At 39.6% G+C, this 23123-nt stretch overlaps 1 protein-coding gene across 1 annotated transcript in view; it reads left to right on the forward strand.

Moving 5' to 3' along the window:
• Nucleotides 1-23123, forward strand: part of GUCY2F (guanylate cyclase 2F, retinal) — an 81132-nt gene that overhangs the window by 55528 nt on the left and 2481 nt on the right. Inside the window, 7 exon segments of the mRNA XM_016198670.2 lie at nt 1205-1378; nt 2150-2189; nt 2191-2347; nt 5800-5919; nt 5922-5969; nt 9551-9649; nt 12486-12579. Coding sequence (XP_016054156.2) covers nt 1205-1378; nt 2150-2189; nt 2191-2347; nt 5800-5919; nt 5922-5969; nt 9551-9649; nt 12486-12579 — 732 coding nt within the window.

Here is a 23123-nt window from a genome sequence, read left to right on the forward strand (position 1 = left end):
TGCCCTGTGTTGATGCTAGAGATGTTATTTCAGAAGACAGAATAGAAGTCAGTGATAGAAGGAGTTGTACATCATAGGACCTTCAAAGAAGACATAGCTGGAGCTGTCCTAACTGAAATGCTTCAGTGGAAGTTTAGACTGTCTGAAAGACAAGGGTAGGCTCTCAACTCCCTGTAGCTAATAACACATAAATGGAGAGAAGAGCATGAGGCTCCCTGGATTAGGGAATAGGGGGAGCCCAAAGCATCTGATCTTGCTACTGAGATTATTGGCCAGGCCTTGGCGGACCTGTAGATGTGGACCAGGCTCAGAAGAAAACTCTTAGTCTTGGCCTTGGGGTACTGAGTGCTAAGTTGTGGATGTGTGGCCCAGCCATATAGGAGGGTTCATGGGGACAGATTCCTAGATATCTGCCCAGCAAAACTACCACCAGTATTTTTGTCGTGAACACAGCCTTGTGCATGCTAGATACTGCAGCAAGGAGGGACTACCCCCTCATGATTCCAATGCTATGCCAAGCTTCCCATCTCTGTAGATGGAAAGGGTCTTAGGAAGGTGTATTGAAAATCTGTAGTATACAACCACTTCTAAAGGATCAGGGCATAGAATGGGACAAGACCAGTTGAATTTCTACATTACCTTGATTAATGTGAAGGGTAGGTGATAAGGAACACCATTATTTCTGGATTCCATGGGAAGAAGTAGGGTTAGATCTTACCATGTAGATCTTGGGTCATATTTAAGAAGTCAAGGAACTCTCCACTGCCAAAGAACTGGCAATACAGCAGCATTAGAAGATGAGGATGATTTAGTAGATAGATGACCCAGAAGGGTAAAACAGCATTACCTGCTCTCTTTCCCCTTAAACACTCAAAACTGGCCTGGGCTAAAGAACAAATCCTATTGCCTTAGAAATGGCTACTATTCATGCGTTAGTATCTTAGAATTGAAGGACCCTGCCCAGGACGCCTTTGCTCGGACTTGAAAGAAACAGAAAGATAAGGGAACATCTACTCAAAGCAAAAGAGCCCTGTGAATGGACCAGGGTGACAATGAGGGTGGGTGGTGACTTTTGCTGTTTTTACCTGGGTTTACCTCCCCTGTCCTGGCATTTTAAAGGAAGGGGTGTTTGATAAGGGGTCCTGGTCCATGATTGCTGAGTTTGGGAAGTAAGGATTCCTTGGCTCCTCTTTCTATTTTACTTCCAGTTTAAAGCTTTCAATAAAGGGGGAAAGACCAATATCATTAATTCTATGCTTCGAATGTTGGAACAATATTCTAGAAACTTGGAAGATCTGATCTGGGAGTGGACTGAAGAGCTGGAAATTGAAAAACAGAAAACAATAAAGCTTCTAACACAGATGCTACCACCATATGTGTGAACACCTGAGGAGTGTGAATCATTGTAACAGTGTGTTCTCTTAAAAATAGAAAAAAAAAAACAACCACCATCAACTAACTGCTCTGTCTCTGTGTCCTGCATCCTTTCTACTCCCAGTAGGTTTGAGTCACACCCTCAAATCAAAGAAGAATTGGAAATCAAGGGAGAAGAGCACACTTCCTAATTTTTCACTACCTGTGGATCATGCTGATCATTTAAGTTTTGGTGCCTCGGCTTTTCTATGTGACATTTCATGACTTTGCCTGGTAGTTGACCAATTAAAAGGAAGCAGTTCTTTGAACTCCTAGAGGAAAGTACTAGGGTTGTTTTTCATCCCTTAGTTGAAAGCTTTATCTGTTACTAGAATTTCCAAAATTTCCCAGGCACTTTATTCTGCTGTAACATGATCTTCTAGGAGATAATTGGGGAAACTAGTTTCTTGCAAAGGCATCCACCTGGGGAATTTCCCCAAGGGCATGGAGTGCTGAGGAAGAAGGATAGAGAGCTGAAAAAACTCCGCAAAGACACAGACCAGGGCTGTCTGTTCAGTGCTGTATTCCAGCACCTAGCACAGTGCTTGGCATGTTGTAAGCACTTAATATATATTTGTAGAATAAATGAAAGAATTAATGTTTTCATCCAGGTGATATTTTCTTCTTCATCATTTAACTTGACAGTGATTTTTGGAGAAACTGTGTTCTAACAGATGTGTGTGTGGCATAGTGGGAGCCCTGTGTCCTTTGAGGAATAGCTGTGTCTGCTTTTCAGATCAGTTGTCAAATCACTCAAAAAAGGCTGCACGGTCAAACCCTGAGGGTTTTGACTTGGTCACCTTGTACTTCAGTGACATTGTGGGTTTCACCACTGTCTCAGCCATGAGTGAGCCCATTGAGATTGTGGATATTTTCAATGACCTGTACACAGTCTTTGATGCCATCATTTGCAGTCATCATGTCCACAAGGTAAGTTAGCACAGAAATAAATTCCAGAGAGAAATTTTTATATGAGGCTCATCTATGTGTACTTCAAAATTGAAGGATGCAATTTTATTAAATGTTGTTATTTAGGAATTAAAATTTAAATAGTAAATTTAAAATTTTCCATTGGTATCTCATTGGAAATGAAAGCCAGAGATTGCTGGTCAGATTTCCTTTGAGCTATTTTCTAGAACTGGGACTAAGAAGAGGTTGAGTCTAAAAGTGTTATTGCACTTCAGTGGCTGACTACTCACAGAGTAGGTGGTATCATGCTAGGCACTGAAAGGGATACAGAAGAAGTGTTGGTGTTTTGCCTGTAGTTGGTGACTGCTACAGAATTCATCTTGGTAAAGTTTGTGTAGATATACATGCTGTTGACATTTGGCTTCCTATTTAGGTACCATTTTTATACAGGAGAGAATTCTAGCATTACTCATGTCGAAGAAGTATTAGACTTGAGGCTCTTAGGGATTGCTACAGGGGATTGCTTCAGCCCACCTATTGGTCTGAAGTCTGGGAAGTAATGAATTGTGAGGTTGCAATCCCCTGCTCCATCCGACCTTTCCCAACCCCTCCAGCCTGTCAATTTCTACTCTTTCTATCAAAGGTTGCAGAAGATGAATAGAGAATAGATGACTTCATTCACTCATTTTGGTGTGATGCTTCCTTACACTTGGTTTTATGTGTTATCTTGTCTCTGAGCAGAAACTTGCTAGAAATTTCATAGCTGTGCAGGGATGTGTCCACATTGTCTGCAACATGGATACTTGTCTTATTGATGGAGAAAGATGCCCCAGGTATCCCAAACTTTAGACAGCTCCTCTGTCCCAGGAACCAAGGCAGAGCTGGAGAATGAGTAGCTCAATTCATTGGATCCTTCACAGTAGTCTGAAATATTCCAACTTTTAAATCACACAGGACAGTGTGTTTATCTCAGATTAGACAGGGCCCTTTCAGATCAGGCAGAGAGCCTCAGGGCTAGGCAAAGCCATCTAAATAGGGCTCACAAATAGACATCATACCTGTCAATCAGCAGGACCTGCAAATTAATCAAGAAGCACACATGGAGACTACGAAGGAGGAAAAATCCATGGAATCAGACTACCTGTCTCAACTTGTTGAACTCAAGCAGCCTGAAGAGAAAAACAAATCACCAAAAGCTAATTCAGTTGAAACTAAAATCAAAGATGACTTGGCATGAGCAGTAACACAGCCACTGGTCTAATCAATCCAGGTGATACTATTCAGACAAATGTTGGGGATCTTAGGGATGAGGTCATTAGGTATTTTGGTACTTTACGGCTACAGTAAGGAGTTAGTGGGCTGTTTCCAAGAGGGAACAGGGCTTTGTGAATCCAAAATGGAATCTATTTTTTTTAGTCCTAAACACAGTACAAAGGAAAAATACTGAGCCAGCAGTGATTCACCAAACCTATTTGTGTTTTCATTTTTTTAACCTGTAAAATTGGAATCACTTCCTCTGGCACTTGATAATCTGAAATGGTAGTGAGAAGGCTACTGCAGAATTACAAAGTGAGTGATTTGTTTTCAGTTTTAATTCTCCTGCTACCATCTCATCTCAACCAGACCCTTTTCTATACATCCTCTTTCCTTTCTCTGTCCTTTTGCTGACTTATGCAACCGACAGTTTCCCACAGCAGTCCCACACCAAGATCAGGCAGTGCTCCCTGCCATTCTAATCTTCTTATCCATATCCTTAGGAACTCCTGTGTGACTGACTCAAAGCTGAAGGGTCAACCACCAGTCTCTGATAATGGCCAGCCAGTGATTTTCACCCTCCTATATAGTATTTGCATATTACCCGTTGCCTCTCTCTGTGTAGACAGGCATGCTTATTTGAGGGCAGGGATCCTTTTCTCAAAGTGCACAGGTAAGGGAGGCCCTGATTGGAAGCATGCTGAGGTATAAAGTCCCATAAGTGCAAAATATCATTAGTTATTGGCTATATAGGAAATCATGATGAGAGGCCTATTGCTGATTATTAAACTTTCTCTGGAGCTTAGTTCTAAGGCTCCTTACAAGACATCATCTTGGTGATGATGACAGTGATGATGATGAAGAGACAGTGTGCACTTATCATCCACCAGGCAGGTTTTAAGTGCTTTGATATGTATTAAGATTTTAGTTCTTAGAAAACTCTATGAGGTAGGTACTGTCATAATTCCTATTTTACAGATAAGTACAGGATACTGAAGCACAGAGAGGTTAAGTGCCCTGCCCAAGGCCACACAGTTTATAAATTATACATCTGGGATTCTAACCAGGACAACACCACTTCACAGTTTCATGCTCTTAACCATTGTACTCATGAGTACTGTTCTCTAGGAAAACATGGATTTAAACTGCATCCAAACTTTTACTAGTGGAGTTGGACTGGCAGATTTCATAGAAGTCTTTTCAGCTTACTTATCTTTTGGATTTACTTGAAAAGCTCCAACTTACTGGTCACCTAAAAGAGTGAGCACACTTCTGTGGGGAAGATGAGGAGCACAGATTTGCCTTTATTTACATGTTTACAGTTGTAACTGCCCCTTGCAAAGCAGTTGAGGCTTAGTAGTGCTGCCCCTTAAGTGGTAGCACTAGAAGAGGAGGAGGTAGCTGGTGATAAAAGACCCAGTTTTCATACCCATTGGGACTGCAAAACAAATTTTATCATATTAGCAAGGCAAAACAGAAAGAATGAACTTTTCTACCTCCTTTCTTTCCCTTTTCCTATACTTGCATTAAGGTTGCCTTAGCTCATTTACCTGAAATCATCTAGGGAAATGCTTGGTGGGGGAGTACCATGTGCACCTTTTCCTAGGGTGCTTTCTCATGGATACACACAGACACTCTCAGAATCTACCCTTTTCATTTTCCCAGGAACTGTTTGGGGCCTGATAATTCTCTAGGGCCAGCCAGGAGCCTGCAAAGTAGTTGCACTTATTTCAGAATTTATCAGTGTGGGACCTGACATCAGTAATTTTATATATATATATATAAATTATATATATATATATTATATATATATATAATTTTTAATGGTTTCAGAGAGAGGAAGGGAAAGGGAGAGAGAGATAGAAACATCAATAATGAGAGAGTCATTGATCGGCTGCCTCCTGCATGCCCCTTCTTGGGGATTGAGACCACAACCTGGGCATGTGCCCTGACCAGGAATCAAACCATGATCTCCTGAATCATAGGTCAATGCTCAACCACTGAGCCACGCTGACTGGACAGACATTGGTATTTTTTTATAAAGGTCCTTAAGTGATTCTAATGTGCAGCCAGGCCTGTAAACCACTGACAATCTCCCTGTCTTCCTCACTTTACAAAAAGAACACCTGGCTCCCATCATACCCCTTAAACTCTGTGACACACACACACCAGAATTTATTTGCTTCCTGATTCTATTCCCCCCCCCCACTGTTTCCCACGTAGAGACCATTGGTGATGCTTACATGGTGGCATCAGGCTTCCCAAAGAGGAATGGCAGTAGGCATGCAGCTGAGATTACAAATATGTCCCTGGATATCCTGAGTTCCATGGGTAACTTCAAGATGGGCACATGCCAGAGGTGCCAGTCCAGATTTGAATAGGCCTGCACTCAGGTAAAAATGACCAGCTAAAGCAAGAGGTGACATTCCCTTATGCCTCAAGGGAAAACTAGATAAGGAGGGAGAGGGTATCTCTTCCCTGATTATTTGCAGCTGGATTATCCAGCTGTCTAATGCTCCATAATTCTTTTAAGCCACCTCAAGTTTACTCTCTTCCCAGTTGACAACAGTCCTTGTTCAAGGTACCAAACTCTTTCTGTCTACTTTTCTTGTGAAAGCCAACTTTCCATGTTTGACTATATGATACAAGAACAATATGTACATGTTGTATTTAGAATAATTCACTTAATTATTTAAAATCTCAACTCCTGAAGTATTTGTCTCCCACACTCCTCCCCACTTGCTTGAATATCTTCAGGATCTCCCCTTCATTGTACCCTTCCCATCTACCTTAATGAATTCACAGGTATCTTGACAAATATTTCACTTGATATCACCGACATCTCTCCTAGTAGTCCTTCTTGCTCCTCTCTCCACTTACCTCCTTTTTATTGTTGCTTTGCACTTTTAGACTCCTTTTCTTCCCCCATTTTTTTTATCCCTTTCTTACCATATTTCTTAAAAGAGTGTTTGATACTCACTATGCCATTTCTTTAATATCCTTTCCTTTAGCCCCTTTGTAATCTGGCTTCAGCCCTTACCACTGTTCCCAGTCCTAATCTGCTCTTATCTCTTTAGCATTTTATAGTCTTGAAAATTCTCCTAAATCTTCCCTCAGTTGCTTTTCTGACATGTTTCTCACTCACTGAATGATTCTTCTCCATTTCATTTCCTGCCTCTCTTAGCAAGTCTTGCTCTCGAACTGTGGCTGCTCCCACATTTTCTGCAAAGCTCTGAGTTATGGTCTCCTTGCTCTCTGCACATTCTAACCTCTAATTCATTCTCAACGCACTGCAACCTGACTTTCATTTTCTACCATTGTCTGTTAATCTTTTCTGTCTCTTTCTGTCTCTTAGATATTGCTATTGTTAAGGGTTCTGTCCTTCATCCACTGTTTTCCTCTCCTTATATACTCTTCTGGGTGATCTCATTTATGTCTATTATTTAACTACCACTTGTATGCTGATGACTTCCAACTGTACAACTTTGGCACATCTTGTTTCTTAAGCTTTAGCCTTGTTTATCAAACTTGCTGCTGACACTTTCATCCGAATGCTCTACAAGGACCTCAGCCTCAACACATCCAAAACAGAATTGTTTTCTTCCCACATGAACTTCCTCTTCTTTCTGTTTTTATTCTCTATTTCAATTGGCGGTATCACTATTCATCTTGTTATTCCAGTTAGTCTTGGGAGTCATTCTCCTTGGCTCCTCCCTTACCCTGACTTTTGCCATTCAACCAACTATTAAGTCTTGAATATTTTACTTTTTAAATATTTCTTGAATATGCCTTGTCTCTTCTTAACTCTCACTACTCAGACTAGGTCACTAGCATCTCTTGCCTGGATCATTGCAATAGCATCTTTTTGGATCCACTTCTTACTTCTTTCTATCTATCCTTCTTATAGTCATCAGCATAATCTACATCTGTTTTTCTGTCTTTCCATTAGACTATACACTCCTTAATGTCTGGATCCATATTTTATTCATGTTTGTATCCTGAATGTTTAGCACATTGTAGGTATTCAGTATTTTTCTTTTTAAAAAAAGCTCTCATCTCTCATTTGTACTTCAGTTTCACATCTCCAAACCCCCTTAGCACATCTCTTCTTGGATAATTCACCATTACTTTGAATTCAACATATCTAAAATATCAAACCATCTTTCCCCACAAACCAGCATAAGTTTATAAGCCCATGCCAATTTCCTCATGGTTATCAATCAGACAGCCAACAAGTCTGTTGGTTCTCTTTTCACAATGTCTCTCTTTTATCAACTCTTTGTGCCTCCATCAGCACCTCCTTTCCAGTACTCACAACACTGTGATTAGATTACTTCAACAGCCACTTAACAGATTTCCCTGGTTATACTTTCTCCTCTTTCAATGCATTCTGTATACTGATCTGAGAAAAAAAAAAGAAAAAAAAAGAAAAGAAAAATAATTTTAATTATATAATTCCTGTTCAAAATTATCTAGTAGTTCAAGGTCCTACAGCTTGTACAACCCAATATCCAACCTTGTCTGAAGTTTCTCCCTAGTCACCTGAATTACAGACTGCTTTCTCTACAAGCTTTCCAAAATTCCATGCTCAATCCTAACCACACACCTTTGATTCATGTCCCCTTTCCCTTATTCAAATCCTACCCACCCATCAAGATTCAAATCAAACTTTGCTTTCTCCACTGAACCCTTATAAACTGAATCAGGTCCTAATAACACCCCCCCCCCCAAACTATTATAGCACTCTGCCTGTAGCATTTATCTTGCCTCAACCATACATTGTTTTGGGTGGTTAGTTAATTGCTTCCTGTTTGGTTGTCTCTTTTCTTCAATTAGACTACAATCTCCTGGAGGACTGAGGCTATTTGTTACATTTCTTTTTTACTCCCCTAGTTACCTAGCTCAGGGCTCAGCGAATGCTTCTGAATTGGTGATAAATAAATTAAAGTGAGAAACATAAGTTTTGTAATTATTATTTTTATTTTTTAAAAATATATCTTTATTGACTCCAGAGAGAGGAAAGGAGAGGGAGAGAGATAGAAACATCAATGATGAGAGAGCCATTGATTGGGCCCACAACCCGGGCATCTGCCCCTACTGGGAATCAAACCCTGATCTCCCGGATCCTAGGTTGATGCCCAACCGCTGAGCCACTCCTGGCCGGGCTATTTTTATTCTTAAAAATTAAAGTTCTGAAAGAACTTTTTGAGACAGAAAGACCAATTACTTTTTCTAACTCAAGAAACAGCAAAAAGATAATGCTGAACAATTTTAACAGAAACAGTGTAGAAATCAGGAAGGTAAAGGTGGAGAACTCCCTAGACAGTCCTGAATTAGGTTTTCAGTATGGTTGTTGAAGTTTTTTCAAGTAATGTTCACTCTACGAACACCTAACACAGCCACATTAAAATGTAAGAACAAAAAACATTCTAAGGCAAATAGAAAATATTTGTGGATTATCTATATACACTGCTCTTCCATGCCCTTAATACAAATGATTCAGTCAACTCTATTTTTCAGATTTTAAAACTGTCTTAGCAAAAATTCTCTCGATAGACACAGTTTGAGAGACATATAACTCTATGGTATTCTTATTTCCAACCCTAAAGCCCCAGAGTGTCCCATTTTTTTCCTTGCAGCAAACGTGTTTGGATCCTGAGTCCTTGCCCAGGCATTTCTGGTTTAGATTTGATGCTTATTCGTCCCTGTTGACAAATATAAGCATCTTGAGTATCACTGTTGCTTGGAACAAAGGTATAAATCAGAAAGGTAGTCATGTCTGCCTCATGATAAACTTGCTTCTCATAAGGTAAAGAGTTCATTACTCATTATAAGACTTCCTTCAGATTCCCAGAACTATTTGGTGGCAACTTTATTCTTTTATGTAGCTACATTCCTTCCCTTGGCAATGCTTGTCTGTTAGCATTGAATGCATACCTCTTGACTGTAATCCCAACCACCTGCTACTCTATAGGGCTGGTTGTTGCTGGAGTGGTGGACCTCATCATGCCCAGATACTGCTTGTTTGGAGACAGTGTGAACACAGCTTCTCAGATGGAATCAACAGGGTTATGTGAGTACCTATAGCAAGACGAATGGGATGGTAATCTTTTACCTTTGAGAAAGTAATTATTCCTCAAGAGATGGGGAAGAGAGCAGGGTACTTGATGTTTTGATGTTTTGGAGAAAAATAAAAGAGAATTTGAGAGGATTAAAGAGATTTAACACATTTTTCCTGGTCTGTAATGGCAAACCAGTAGGGGGTGATGTTGGATTGAACATGTAACTTTTTTGTTCTGGAAATGAAGCTGTAGCTAAGTGACACTGAAACAGCAAGCATTTGATCAAAACAACTAAAAGAATTCTTTGGGCAAAGGAAAACATTGCCCAGCCTGGTGTGTTTAAGGGAGTCATGTTGAGTAAAGAAATAGCTGAGGAACTGACATTTTTAGTTTTTCAACTAGTTTGTGGAAACACACCCAGAGCCAGCTGCCTCCTAGCCAGCTGCTGTTTACTACTCTAGTCTTCTTTTTGAACTAGTTAGTAACCTGGGAGTTCTGGCTTTATCAAATAGGTCCCTTGAATTTAGCTAGCAATAATCCCTCAACCTAAGGAGCTTGGGATTCTGAAATAATTAATTCCAACTTGCCCTTAGCTTCTATCAAAACATCCATGGTATCAATGATACCACTCCTTCTTTGAGAAGAAAACTGTACAAACCATTATGACATTTGTCTGTTGCCAGCTTTCTTGGTTATGTATTGCTACTCCTAAGGAAATGTCTGAATCACAATGTGCCTTTACGTATATCCTGGTTGAGCAAAGCGATTTGTTTATGGTAGTATAAGAAAAGCATAGATTTTTATATATAGTTTTTATGGTTTTTATATTTAAAAAACACTTAGACCCTTTGCAGCTCTGACTTTGACATTTATCAGGCAAGACATCTCTTCCCACATTTCAGCAATATATGCAAACTAGTCTCTGATGATATGGTGGCCTGTATTACAGCAGGTGGTACCCTGTATAACCCCACTCCTCATCACTCATGTACAGAAACAGGCTTGCACCATGGATTCAGTCTTAGTCAATCTAGCCTATGCAGCCATGATTAAGGAGGCAGCATGGAACTTAGAAGCTGTTGTCAGAATAAATTTTCTGACATCTGGGAAAATCTTCGAACTCCACAGACATGGCCGAAGCCATGGGCATAGTCCTCCAGGAACTGCTGTAAGCATGTGACTTTGTTTTTGAAGTACAACTGAAGATGAAGTGAAACTGATCATGTAACAGCGATGCAGATTTGGCACAGTGCCCTGGACTGATGTAAACTTGTAGAAGACTAAAGTAATATATTCTGGTCTGCACCAAGGAAACTCCACGCATTTCACATTGAATATATAGAGCTGACAGCAGAAATTGAATTTTCAGATTTAGGCAGCACCTTGCCCAGTGATCAGCTAGGAAGAAGAAAATGGAATGAATCACGTAAAACAGGTGTTTATCAAGCACTGATTATCCAAGGAAGGCATTAGGAAGGATACAAAGAAGTATACACATGTGATCTTTGCACTAAAGGAGCTGGTTAGTGTGGTTTTCTGGAAGCTAAAAACTGACTGAAATATGCCATTAAACTCTACATCTGATTGAATGTATGTAAAGAGGTAACCTCTAACCTCATTTTGGATGTGAGACTGGGGCATGTCACAGGTCTATTAAAAATCAATTTTATCAATACCTCCTTTGTGTACAGTTGTATCCATTGATTCTGGAATGGAAGTGACTAGTAACACAGCCTTGAAGTGATCCTCCTTGCCACACAACCAGATGGTAGTCTCTCTCTTTTGAGCTGTTGTTCCCCACCAATAGGATTACTCTACTGAAAGGCTCCCTGACAACCAGATGCTAGTGAAATGGCACACATAGGGTTGGCTAGGGACACACTAGATAATTATATGACTTTTAGTAATAAGACAACCCTTTTTGAGTAGATGTTCTGGGTGACATGTCAAAAAAAGGAAAGTCATTGCAAGTAAACATAGCAGAAATTTCGTCCATTACTTTTCAGCCATGCCTTCCTACTTAGACTGTACTAAGCTTCTAAAAGAATTAGCTTTTCAAATGTGTGTGAGATAAGTCTTGGACTTTTATTTAAGATTCAACTTGAACAAGGTCTTACTTCATAGGATGACAATTTCCAGGAAAGTCAAAGATTATGCTTCAGTTAATAAATGAGTTTTCTTTACCAAATAATTACATTTAGTTTCCAACAAAACTTTTAGTCATAGTTCCCCATGTAAAGCTTTACCCCAGGTTGGGATCATTAATTGGAAAATAATACATTCATTTATGTACACAGCCAGATGTGCCCTCCCAAAGGCCAACTATAAATATACACTAGGTGCAAAATGTTGAGAGGGGTCTTGGGTCACTTATTGATTTTTAAACATTTTATGTACAGCAGTATTGAAAGATAATTGTATGGATGTATTTGGAAAAGTCACTCTTTTGTCTCTTAAGTAAGATACGTAAACCTTGGGAGTTCAGCCTTAGCAGCTGCCTGTGAGAGGCTGCTTGAAGCCTCACAGCCTTCAGAGGAGATCACATTTCAGCTGAGAGCACAGTATTGGTTGCTGGTTTCTCCACCTCAGCCCTCAAGTTAAATTAACACCTTTCTATTACATGGCCTTTCATCTGAGGTGGTGTCTAGTTGCTGATAGGTGCTACAACCTTATTTGGGCCTGGTGAGGAAAGCTATTACCCCTCCCTCCCAACACTAACTAAACCTCTCTCTCAGGGATCTTTTTAGGGTCTAGTTCATTTAGATGTGAGGCTATTTATTACATTAATATTTTTCTCATTGATTTTACCTGAAAGGATCCAAAGTCATGCCTCTCTTTCTTTTAGAGCTTATCGCATTCATGTCGGTCATAGCACCATGACAATTCTTCAAGCTCTGAGTGAGGGCTATAAAGTGGAGCTTCGAGGAGGGCAGAGCTCAAGGTATAATGTCCCTTTGTTTTTTGAGTCAAACCACTCAGACACACCTGCTTCTGGAGAGGTCATGGTCTGCTGAAAGAGTTTACCTGGGTGTCTGAGATTCAGACCTATAATTTGGGCAGAATTTTCAGCCCCATTTGCAGTTCCAAAAATATTGTTCCCTTTTGCCTCAGTTTTCTTTTTTTAAAAAATATGGCTACAGTGAGTAAGATTGTTAAAACTCCTGCATTTTTTAGACTACCCAGAATTGGCTTTCCTATGAGATACACTATTATTTACATTTTAAATTCAATTTTGTTTACTCTTTTGCAATGCCAAACATTGTTCCATAAGCTACAGTATTGATGAGTTTGGGTTATCTATTTGACTGATCAGTGGCCACCCTTTCTGACTTTTCATCTCCATCATTGACCCCCTGTTATATCTTTCTCCAAGTACCAGGAGGAATAAAGTCAGTTCTATGAAAGACATTTCGTACCACCTTTCTTCTCTGTTAGGATTATCACTTGATCTAACATTCAGGATTAGAATAATTTTCTTCTTTTTTTGCCATTTCCACTGGATTTTTTCCATTTTCTTCTGGGTGACTCCAGGACCCCTGGCTGCCCAGTTGTAAGAGACTCTACAGATCTGATAATATAACTCCTTCATTTTCAGATCAAGAACCAAGGCTCAGAGAGATGAAATAATTTGATTAGGTCACACAGTCAACTGATAGCAGAATCAGGCCCAAACTCAGGAAGTCTGACTTCCCATTTAGTAGCCTTTCTATGATACCATTGTGCATGAAAATTATTTCCTCAGTGATTATTTCTGTGCAAAGCAAAACCCAGGCACTGAGTAATGAAAATTTTGTTCTGTTAAAGCAAAACCTGAGCAGTGAGTAATGCACAATTTGTTTCTTTCATTGGCATGCCTTCCTAGATGGTGGAAATATAAATATAAACATATTTCAGAAGTTAAAAGTTGGAAGGCTTGATTCTAGTTAATCAATTTCTTTTCTGACTAGTCCTATGAGTCACTTATGAGGTTCCTTTCCCACCTCTGCAGAGAGCTCAGTGAGATGATGGGGATGGTGATATTATCTGGTAAGTGAATCAAATCACCCAAGGCTTTTGCGATCCCTCTACATAGCCTCAGCAGAGGAGGACAAAGGCAGCTTGATTTCTTGAAGCACCTTCCTCTCTGTATTACTGAACATAGATACACCCATTTAAAAGCTGAAGAGATACCACTTTGAAACTGAAAAGGAAAAATATGCCCTCATCCCCATGGTTTTTATTGCCCCCCAAATTCCAGTCAGAAGCAATCACATCTTTGGGTATTTCAAGTACAAAAGCAGGACTACTTCAAAAGGGCCCTTTACAGCATCACAGTTTCCCTTGCCCCAAGGAATTTGGAAATGTGCTATACAGCAAGTTGGAGAAAGACGCAGGGAGAGACTTCCCCTAATGCCACCTCAGGTCTTGGTTATTGGGGTGGCAGAAGCCTCCTGAGGAAGAAAGATTGAGAGAGAGATTAAGACAGAAAAAAATAGGGGCTCCAGGGAAAAGGAAGAGGCAATGAGAAGGAAGATGATAGAAAGTAAGATGCAAAAAGAGGAAGGGAGAGAAGGGGAGATTCTTTTTATCTCTGTGCCCCCCACCTCCCCACCAGAGGACAGGTATTAGACATTACTTAGTAGGGACTGGGGGATTCCTTGTCCCTTGGGGGCATGCAATAAATTCCCAATAAGACTACATTACCAGCACACTTCAGAAATTCTGAATCAATATTTCCACCCCTCATCCACTTTCTGCTTCTGAAAACAAGAATTGCTCTAGTACATTGGTCAGAAAGACCACATTTGATAGCCAGCCAGATGTGATTTCAAGGCTAAAAATATCCTCTCCTTCCAACTGGCTGATGTTTGAAATTCCTCCATCAGAATCTCTTCTCTTGGGCCCAAGGCTTGGATCTAATAATGCTGACCCCCACCCAAGTCCCATCTCCTTCACTGAAGTGATGATACTTTAAGATGTTTCCCTTAGTGGAATCAAAGATGTAGATTGCATTGGGTGAGAGAAGACAAAATATAAAAGTTGAGTAATTGGGTGGGTGGTGGGTACAGAGACCAAAAAATGAGGAATCTGGAGTAGCTTGTGGAAGGACCCCATTTAGAGATGTGAAGCTCAGTCTCTCTGGGGAACTGTCCAGCTGCCTACTCCAACCCTGACTTGTACTATGCTGGTAACAAATCATAAGTGCTTAACTGGCCAATTCTGCATTTTCCAATTTCTTTCCTAATGTCCTGGTGTTAAGTCATCTTATTATTTCTTTTCTTACATGAGTCCTGTCTCCGTTACTGATTCCCTGACAAATTTGAGGGTCCCTGCTGAAATTTCTATATATGTTGGTTTATCAGTTGTATTTACCAGGGTCTCTGAAGTAGATTTACATACTGAAAAGACTTTCCCAAATGGCTGTTCTCAGCCCATTTAAGTTGTCCTTTCCAGAGGTGGACACTTCTGACTTTGTGTCTGAATTCTGGGGCTAAATAGTATTTGAATCTCAGGCCCCTAAGCAGGAGCCCTGTTTTACTTTTGATTTCTCTTTTTTCTCTCAACCTTTTCCACCCCAACCCTCAACCCTTAACAATACACACACGTGAACATGCATACATGCAAGCACACGCACGCATACGCATGCACACACACACTAGCAATTGAGCTAAGAAGCAGTAAGTTTGTTTTGACAGAGTCCTGAGGGTCAGAAGAGCTGGTCTGTATTTCTTGTCCCATCAATGACTCAATGTATGACATTGGACAAGTAACTACATCCTCTCTGTGCTTCCATTTTTCCACATAAAGGTCCCTTCTGACCTGTGATTATCAAGAAGCTCATTAATCACAAGCTTTAAAATTCCCAACAGTTGCTTTTTGGCTCTAAACCTGCCCTTTGACTTCAGTGTGTTGGAAAAGCTATATAGAGCAGAGGTAAGAGGAATAAAAATTTGGAATCTAAGATGTTAACTAGAATTATTGTGATAATCATTTCACAATATATACAAATATTGAATCATGTTGTACACCTGAAACTAATATAATGTTGCATGTCAATTATACTGTAATAAAAAATAGCAAAGTCATAATAAAAAATTAAATTTGGAGTCTAGTAGAATTGGGTCCAACTGCCAGCTATGCCTGCTTATTGACAAGACATTTAATCTCCATGAACCTTAGTGAACCCATTTGCAGAATGAGGTTAATAATAAGCTTACTTTTCAGAGGTTTAGTGAGGATTAAAGACAGGAGATGCCAAAGTGTCTTAAAAGTGTCAGACCAAAGTAAGATGATATTATTGGAGGGGGGGCGTGTCTCTGGGACTGCTTAGAGATTGATTTGGAATAATAGAGTTTGCTTTAGGCTTTACTTGTTACATACTTGCCCCCCTCCCCTTCAGCAGAATTTTGGAAGTAAACAGAGAGCTAGGATTCTAAGAAGTCTCCTGGATGGGCTCCAAAACCTCAGAGAGCTCCTGAAGCTCCCCTTACTACTCTTTTTTTTTTTTCCCAATTGAATTTATTGAGGTGACATTGGTTAATAAAATTATATAGGTTTCAGGTGTACAATTCTATAATACATCATCTGCATATTGTAATGTGTGTTCATCACCCCAATTCAAGTCTCCTTCCATCACCATTTATCCTGCCTTTACCCTATTTTACTTCCCTCCACCTTTCTTTCCCTCTGGTAATCACTATGCTGTTGTCTGTGTCTATTAGTTTTTTTCCTTACTTAATCTCTTCACTTTTTTCACCCAGTCCCCCAACCCACCTCCTCTCTGACAGCTATCTGTCTTTTCTCTGTATCTATAAGTCTGTTTCTATTTTGTTCATAAGATTTCCCATATAAGTGAAATCATAAGGTATTTGACTTTCACTGACTGGCTTATTTCATTTAAGCATAATACTCTCCAGGTCCATCCATGCTAACACAAAAGGTAAGATTTACCTCTTTTTTTTTTAAAGTGGAGTAGTATTCCACTGTGTAAATGTACCACAGCATTTTTTAAACTTTATTTTTATTGTTTACACTATTACAGATGTCCCCATTTTCCCACCCTTTGTCCCCCTCCCCTCTGCCAATGACCCCCTCCCCCTGACCATCACCACACTCTTGTCTGTCTATGGGTTATGAATATATCTTCTTTGCCTAACTCCTTCACTTTTTCATCCAGTCCTCCCTCCCTACTCCTCTCTGACAGCTGTCCATCTGTTCTGTGTATCCATGCCTCTGTTTCTATTTTGTTCGTCAGTTATTTTGTTTATTACATTCCACATAGAAGTGAGATCACATGATACTTGTCTTTCACTGACTGGCTTTCTATCTACTCATCTACTGATGGACACTTGGGATGCTTCCAGATCTTGGACTGAAACGAACATAGGAGTGCATGCACTCTTTTGAATTAATGTTTTGGGTTTCTTTGGATATATTCCCAGAAGTGGAATTGCTGGGTCATAAGGCATTTCCATTTTTAATTTTTTGAGGAAACTCCATACTGCTTTCCACAGTGGCTACACCAATCTGCATTCCCACCAACTGTGCATAAGGGTTCCCTTTTCTCCACACCCTTGCCAATATTTGTTGTTTGTTAACTTATTGATGATAACCACTCTGGCAGGTGTGAGGTGATATCTCATTGTGGTTTTAATTTGCATTTCTCTGATTATTAGTGATCTTAAGCATCTTTTCAAATGTCTATTGGCCATCTGTATGTCTTCTTTGGTGAAGTTTATATTCAGGTCCTTTGCCCATTTTTTAATTGGATTACTTGTTTTTTGGTATTGAGATTTATGAGTTCTTTATAAATTTTAGATATTAAACCCTTATCAGATGCATCATTGGTGAATATGTTCTCTCATTCAGTAGGCTGATTTTTCACTTTTTTGATGGTTTCCTTTGTTTTGCAAAACTTATTAGTTTGATATAGTCCCATTTGTTTGTTTTTTCTTTTGTTTTCCTGGCCTGAGGAAAAAATATTGCTACAAGAAATGTCTAAAATGTTACCACCTATGTTTTCTTCTATGTTTTTTTTATGGTTATGAGTCTAACATTTGAGTCTTTAATCCATTGTTAGTTTTTTTCTTGTGTATGATGTAAGAAGGTGGTTTAGTTTTATTTTATTTTTTTTACATGTATCTATCCAATTATCCCAACACCATTTATTGATTAAACTATCTTAGCCCCATTGTATGTTCTTGCCTCCTTTGTCAAATATTAATTGACCATAAAGTCATGGGTTTATTTCTGGGCTCTCTATTCCATTCCATTGATCTGTATGTTCATTTTTATGGCAGTACCATGCTGTTTTATTACTATGGCCTTGTAGTGTAGTTTGATATCAGGTAGAGCGATTCTTCCAAATTTGGTCTTTCTCAAGATTGCTGTGGCTATTCTGGGTCTTTTGTGGTTCCATATAAATTTTTGGGATATTTGTTCTAATTCTGTGAAATATGCCATTGGTATCTTGATAGGAATTACACTGAATCTATAGATTGCTTTGGATAGTATGGACATTTTAATGATTTTAATTTATCCTATTCATGAACACGGCATGTGCATCCACTTATTTGTGTCTTCTTCAATTTCTGTCTTGGTGTCTTATAGTTTTTTCAGTATAGATCTTTTACATCCTTGGTTAAATTTATTCATAGGTATTTTTTTATGCACTTGTGAATGAGATTGTTTCCTTAGTTTCTCTTTCTGATAGTTCATTACTGGTGTATAAAAATGCAACTTACTTCTGGATATTTATTTTGTATACTGCTACTTTACTGAATTCACTTATCAGTTCTAGTAGTTTTTTTTTGGTGGAATCTTTAGGGTTCTATATATACAGTACTATGTCATCTGAAAATAATGATAGTTTTACCTCTGCCTTTTCAATTTGGATGCCTTTTATTTATTCTTATTTGCTGATTGCTATGGCTGTGACTTCCAGTACTATATTGAAAAAGAGTGGTGAAATTCAACATCCCTGTCTTGTTCCTGATCTTAAGGGAAATACTTTTAGTTTTGGCCCATCGAGTATGATGTTGGCTATGGGTTTGTCACATATGGCCTTTATTATGTTGAGGTGTGATCCCTCTACTCCCACTTTGCTAAGAATTTTTATCATAAATGGGTGCTGAATGTTATCAAGTGCTTTTTCTGCATTTATTGATATGATCATGTGAGTTTTATCCTTTATTTTGTTTATGTAGTGTATCACATATATTGATTTGCAGATATTGTACCAACCTTGCATCCCCGGAATAATGATCATGGTGTATGATCTTTTTATTGTATTACTGCTTCAATTTCATTGGTTGTAATCTCTCTTCAGATTTTCTGATTCTTCCCAATTCAATTTTGGAAGATTGTATGTTTCTAGGAATGTATCCATTTTGTCCAGATTGTCCAATATATTGGCATACAGTTTGTAATATTTTCTTATAATCCTTTGTATTTCTTTGGTGTCAATTGTTAGTCCTTCTCTTTCATTTCTGATTTTATTTATTTGGGTCCTCTCTCTTTTTTTCTTGATGAGTTTGGTTAAAGGTTTGTCAATCTTGTTTATCTTTTCAAAAAACCAGGTCTCTGTTTCATTGATCTTTTCTGTTGCTTTTTTAGACTCTATTTCATTTATTTCTGCTCCAATCATTATTATTTCCTTTCTTCTACTCATGTTGGGCTTTTTTGTTGTTCTACTTCTAGTTCCTTTAAGTGTAAAGTTTGATTGTTTATTTGTAATTTTTCTTGTTTCTTGAGGTAGGCCTGTAATGCTATGAATTTCTTTCTTAGGATTGCTTTCTCTGTGTCCCATAGATTTTGAGTTGTTGTGTTTGTATTTTCATTTATTTCAGGGGATCTTTTGATTTCTTCCTTGATCTCATTATTAACCCATTCATTGTTTAGTAACATATAATTTAGCCTCTATGTCTTTCTGTGTTTTTCAGGGTGTTTTTTTTCCCTGTGATTGATTTCTAGTTTCATACCATTGTGATCAGAGAAGATGCTTGATATGATTTTAACCTTAAATTTATTGTGACTTTTTTTTGGTCTGAACATGCAGTATATCCTAGAAAATGTCCCATGTACACTTGGAAAAAATGTATATTCTGCTGCTATGGGGTAAAATGCTCTGAAGATATCAATTAAATCCATCTGATCTAGTGTGTCACTTGAGGCTGCTGTCTCTGTTGATTTTCTGTCTGGAAGAGCTATCTATTGATGTCAATGAAGTGTTAAAGTCCCCTACTATGACTGTATTACTATCTATCTCTCCCTTTGTGTTCATCAAGGTATGCTTTATATATCTATGTTCTCTTATTTTGGGTGCATAAAGGTTTGCAAGGGTTATATCCTCTTGTTGGATTGATCTCTTTAACATTACGCAGTGTCCTTTTTCTCTCACTAATCTTTGTTTAAAGTCTATTTTGTCTGATATAAGTATTGCTACTTGAGCTTTTTTAAATTTTCATGTTCATGAATGTATTTTCCATCTGTTTACTTTTAGTCTGTATGTATCTTTCATTCTGAGGTGGGTCTTTTGTAGACAGCATATATATGCGTCTTGTTTTCTTATCTATTCAGCTACCCTATGTCTTCTGATTGGAGCATTTAAGCCACTTCAATTTAAATTGATTTTTGATAGGTACATATTTATTGCCATTTCATTCTTTTAACTGTGTTTCTGTTGTTGTTGTTGTTGTTGTTTCCTTTCTTCTTAAAAAAGACCCTTTCACATTTCCTGTAATATGGTTTGGTGGTACTGTATTCCTTTAGCTTTTTTGTTTGTTTGTTTGGGGAACTCTTTATTTCTCCTTCAATTTTAATGCTAACCTTGCTAAGTAAAGTCTTGGTTGTGGGCCCTTGCTTTTCATCACTTTTAATATTTCATGCCACTCCCTTCTGCCCTGAAATGTTTCTGTTGAGAAATCAGCTGACAGAATAACGGAAGCTCCCTTGTAGGTACCTAACTGTCTCTCTCTTGCTGCTTTTAATATTCCCTCCTTGTCTTTAACTTTTATCATTTTAATTTTGATGTGTCTTACTGTGGGCCTCTTTGGGTTCACCTTGTTTAGTAGTATCTGTGTTTCCTAGACTTTTGTGTCTTTTTCCTTCTCCATGTTAAGGAATATTTCAGTCATTGCTTCTTCAAATAGGTTTTAAATCTTTCATTATCGCTCTAATCCTTCTTGTAACCCTAGGATGTGGATGTTGTTATGCTTCATGTTGACCCAAAGGTCCCTTAAACTATCCCCATTTAAAATTTTTTTTCTTTTTTGCTGCTCTGATTAGGTGTTTTCTGCTACTTTGTCTTCAAAATTGCTGATTCAATATTCCACTTCATCAAAAATACTTTTTAAAAGTGTATTCTTCATATCAGGTATTGTATTTTTCATTTCTGAATTATTCTTTTTTATGGCTTCTATGTTCTTTTACATGCTGTTGAAGTTCTTACAAGTTCCTTGAGCAAACTTATAACCATTCTTTTGAACTCTATCTGATAAATGGCTTTCCTCCATTATATTTAGCTGTTTATCTGGAGATTTCTCCCGCTCTTTCATTTGGGGCATTTTCTTTGTCTTCCCACTTTAGCTGCCTCTTTGTGTTTGTGTTTGTTTTTATGTATTAGATAGATCTGCTATGACTCTCAGTCTTGGTAGGATCGTCTTATGTAGTAAGTGGCCTGTGGAACCCAGTGGTACAGTCTCCTTGATCCCTTGAGCTGGGTGCTTCTGGAATGATCCTTGTGTGTGTTATGTGAGTCCTCCTGTTTTAATTGAGTCTTTATTGCTATTGGCAGTTTGTACTGGAATTGACCCTCAGGCTGACTGACTCTGAGTGTGAACCCCAACCACATTGTACAAGCTGCTGTGCAGGTGCTGACCACATGCAATGGAATTTGCCTCTGCAGGGTCTGGTTCCTGCTGAGATTTTTGTTTGGATATGCTGCTTGTGAAGCTAATTGGATCTTGTTCTGATGTGTCTGAAGCTGGCCAATTGGTGTGTTGGTTCTTGGGCCTCTTGGGAGGGACTGTGTTACAGGCCAATTCAGATGCTTCCTATGAGTGGCCCTGGGCAAACTGTTTGGAGTTACCAAGCAATCCACAATTTATAGCTTCCTCTGCTGGGTGTGTGTAGGAAGGACCATGTTGTGCATCAAGGCTGGCTTTCACCAGCACCGAGTACAGGGGCAGGTCAGCAAAAGGCCCAAGGCACCCTGAGATTTGCCTCCCCATGCCTCCAGATGCTGGCTGCCTGTTAGACTAAGTCACTGAAAGACCCTTTGGTGCTACTTGAGTTGCATGAGGTAGGTTCTCAGTTAATCACCAGGTAGGGGCGTGTTGTGTTCACCACATTGATACAGGTAAAAGTGCCAGTGCTATGTCTGAGTTCACTGAGCAAAAGTCCCCAGGTATACCAAGTCTAGCTGCCATCCACTGCATGCTTGCACACCTTTGTGGTTGGGCAGGGTCTCAGGGAGTTGTCAGGGTGAGGCCAGCAGAATTTATCAGGCCGAAACAGACCAAGATGTGTGAAGGGAGGGCTCTGCATTGGTAGGGCATGTGAGCAAAAAATGGTTTATGTCTTAGAGCACACAACTCAACCTGTCCCAGATTCTTCCAGGAGCTAGATCTTAGCTGGGTAGGGCCACCAGGAGTTGGGAAGATGGAACTCATGGATCTCCCTTGTGGGAGAGGTGCCAGTCAGGCTTAGGAGAAGGTGGGGGAATGACCCCCACCCCATAACCTCACAACTCAGCTTGTCCTGGATTCTGCCCAGACTTTGGCAGGGCGGAGCCACCAGGAGTTGGAGGGTAGGGCTTCCAGGAGCCTGGAAATTGGGGCTAACAGATCTCATGTGTAGGGGAGTTGCCAGTCAAGTTCACAGGAAAGTGGGGATAATGGCTCTTTCACCAAACCATACAACTCAGTCGGTAACACTTCCTGAATCTGCCCAAACTTCTATACCTTGGCTAAGCCAGTTGACTCCTCATCAGGGTACAAGTTCCACTGTGTGGGAAGGCAGGGAGTCCAGAGGGTGGGACTATTGCATTCTCCCAGGCTGATGCCATATGGAGGTGAGTGCTCCACCCAAGAAAGATGACATCTGAGGTGTGGGAGAATAACTCAGTTCATGGATCTTGGCAGCTATCCCTTTAGTTCTCACCCCAGAGCCACAGACACTACTCTTTCCTCATGTGACTCTTGTCTGCTTTGTGCCCCCCTCCCCCGCACCAGAGCCCAAGGTGAGTGGCTGCAAATGAGATTTTGTGTGTTGGCTATTTTAGAGGGTGCCTGTGTCTCTAGTGGGCTCCGGCCTCTCCCTGGCAGACAGAAACCTTGCTACTTTTTACAGCCAGATATTACGTGGGTGCCTTTTCCTGGTTCTGGTGCTCTGGGCTGGGGAGCCCAGCATGGGACTGAGACCTCAGCTGCTCAGAAAGAACTTTTGCTACTGAGATATCCCTCCAGAATCTCAGCCACTACCTGTGGGAGTGGGGCCAGTCCTTTT

This window comes from Miniopterus natalensis, chromosome X (genome assembly GCF_054644295.1).
Source record: "Miniopterus natalensis isolate mMinNat1 chromosome X, mMinNat1.hap1, whole genome shotgun sequence".
NCBI classification, from domain to species: Eukaryota; Metazoa; Chordata; class Mammalia; order Chiroptera; family Miniopteridae; genus Miniopterus; species Miniopterus natalensis.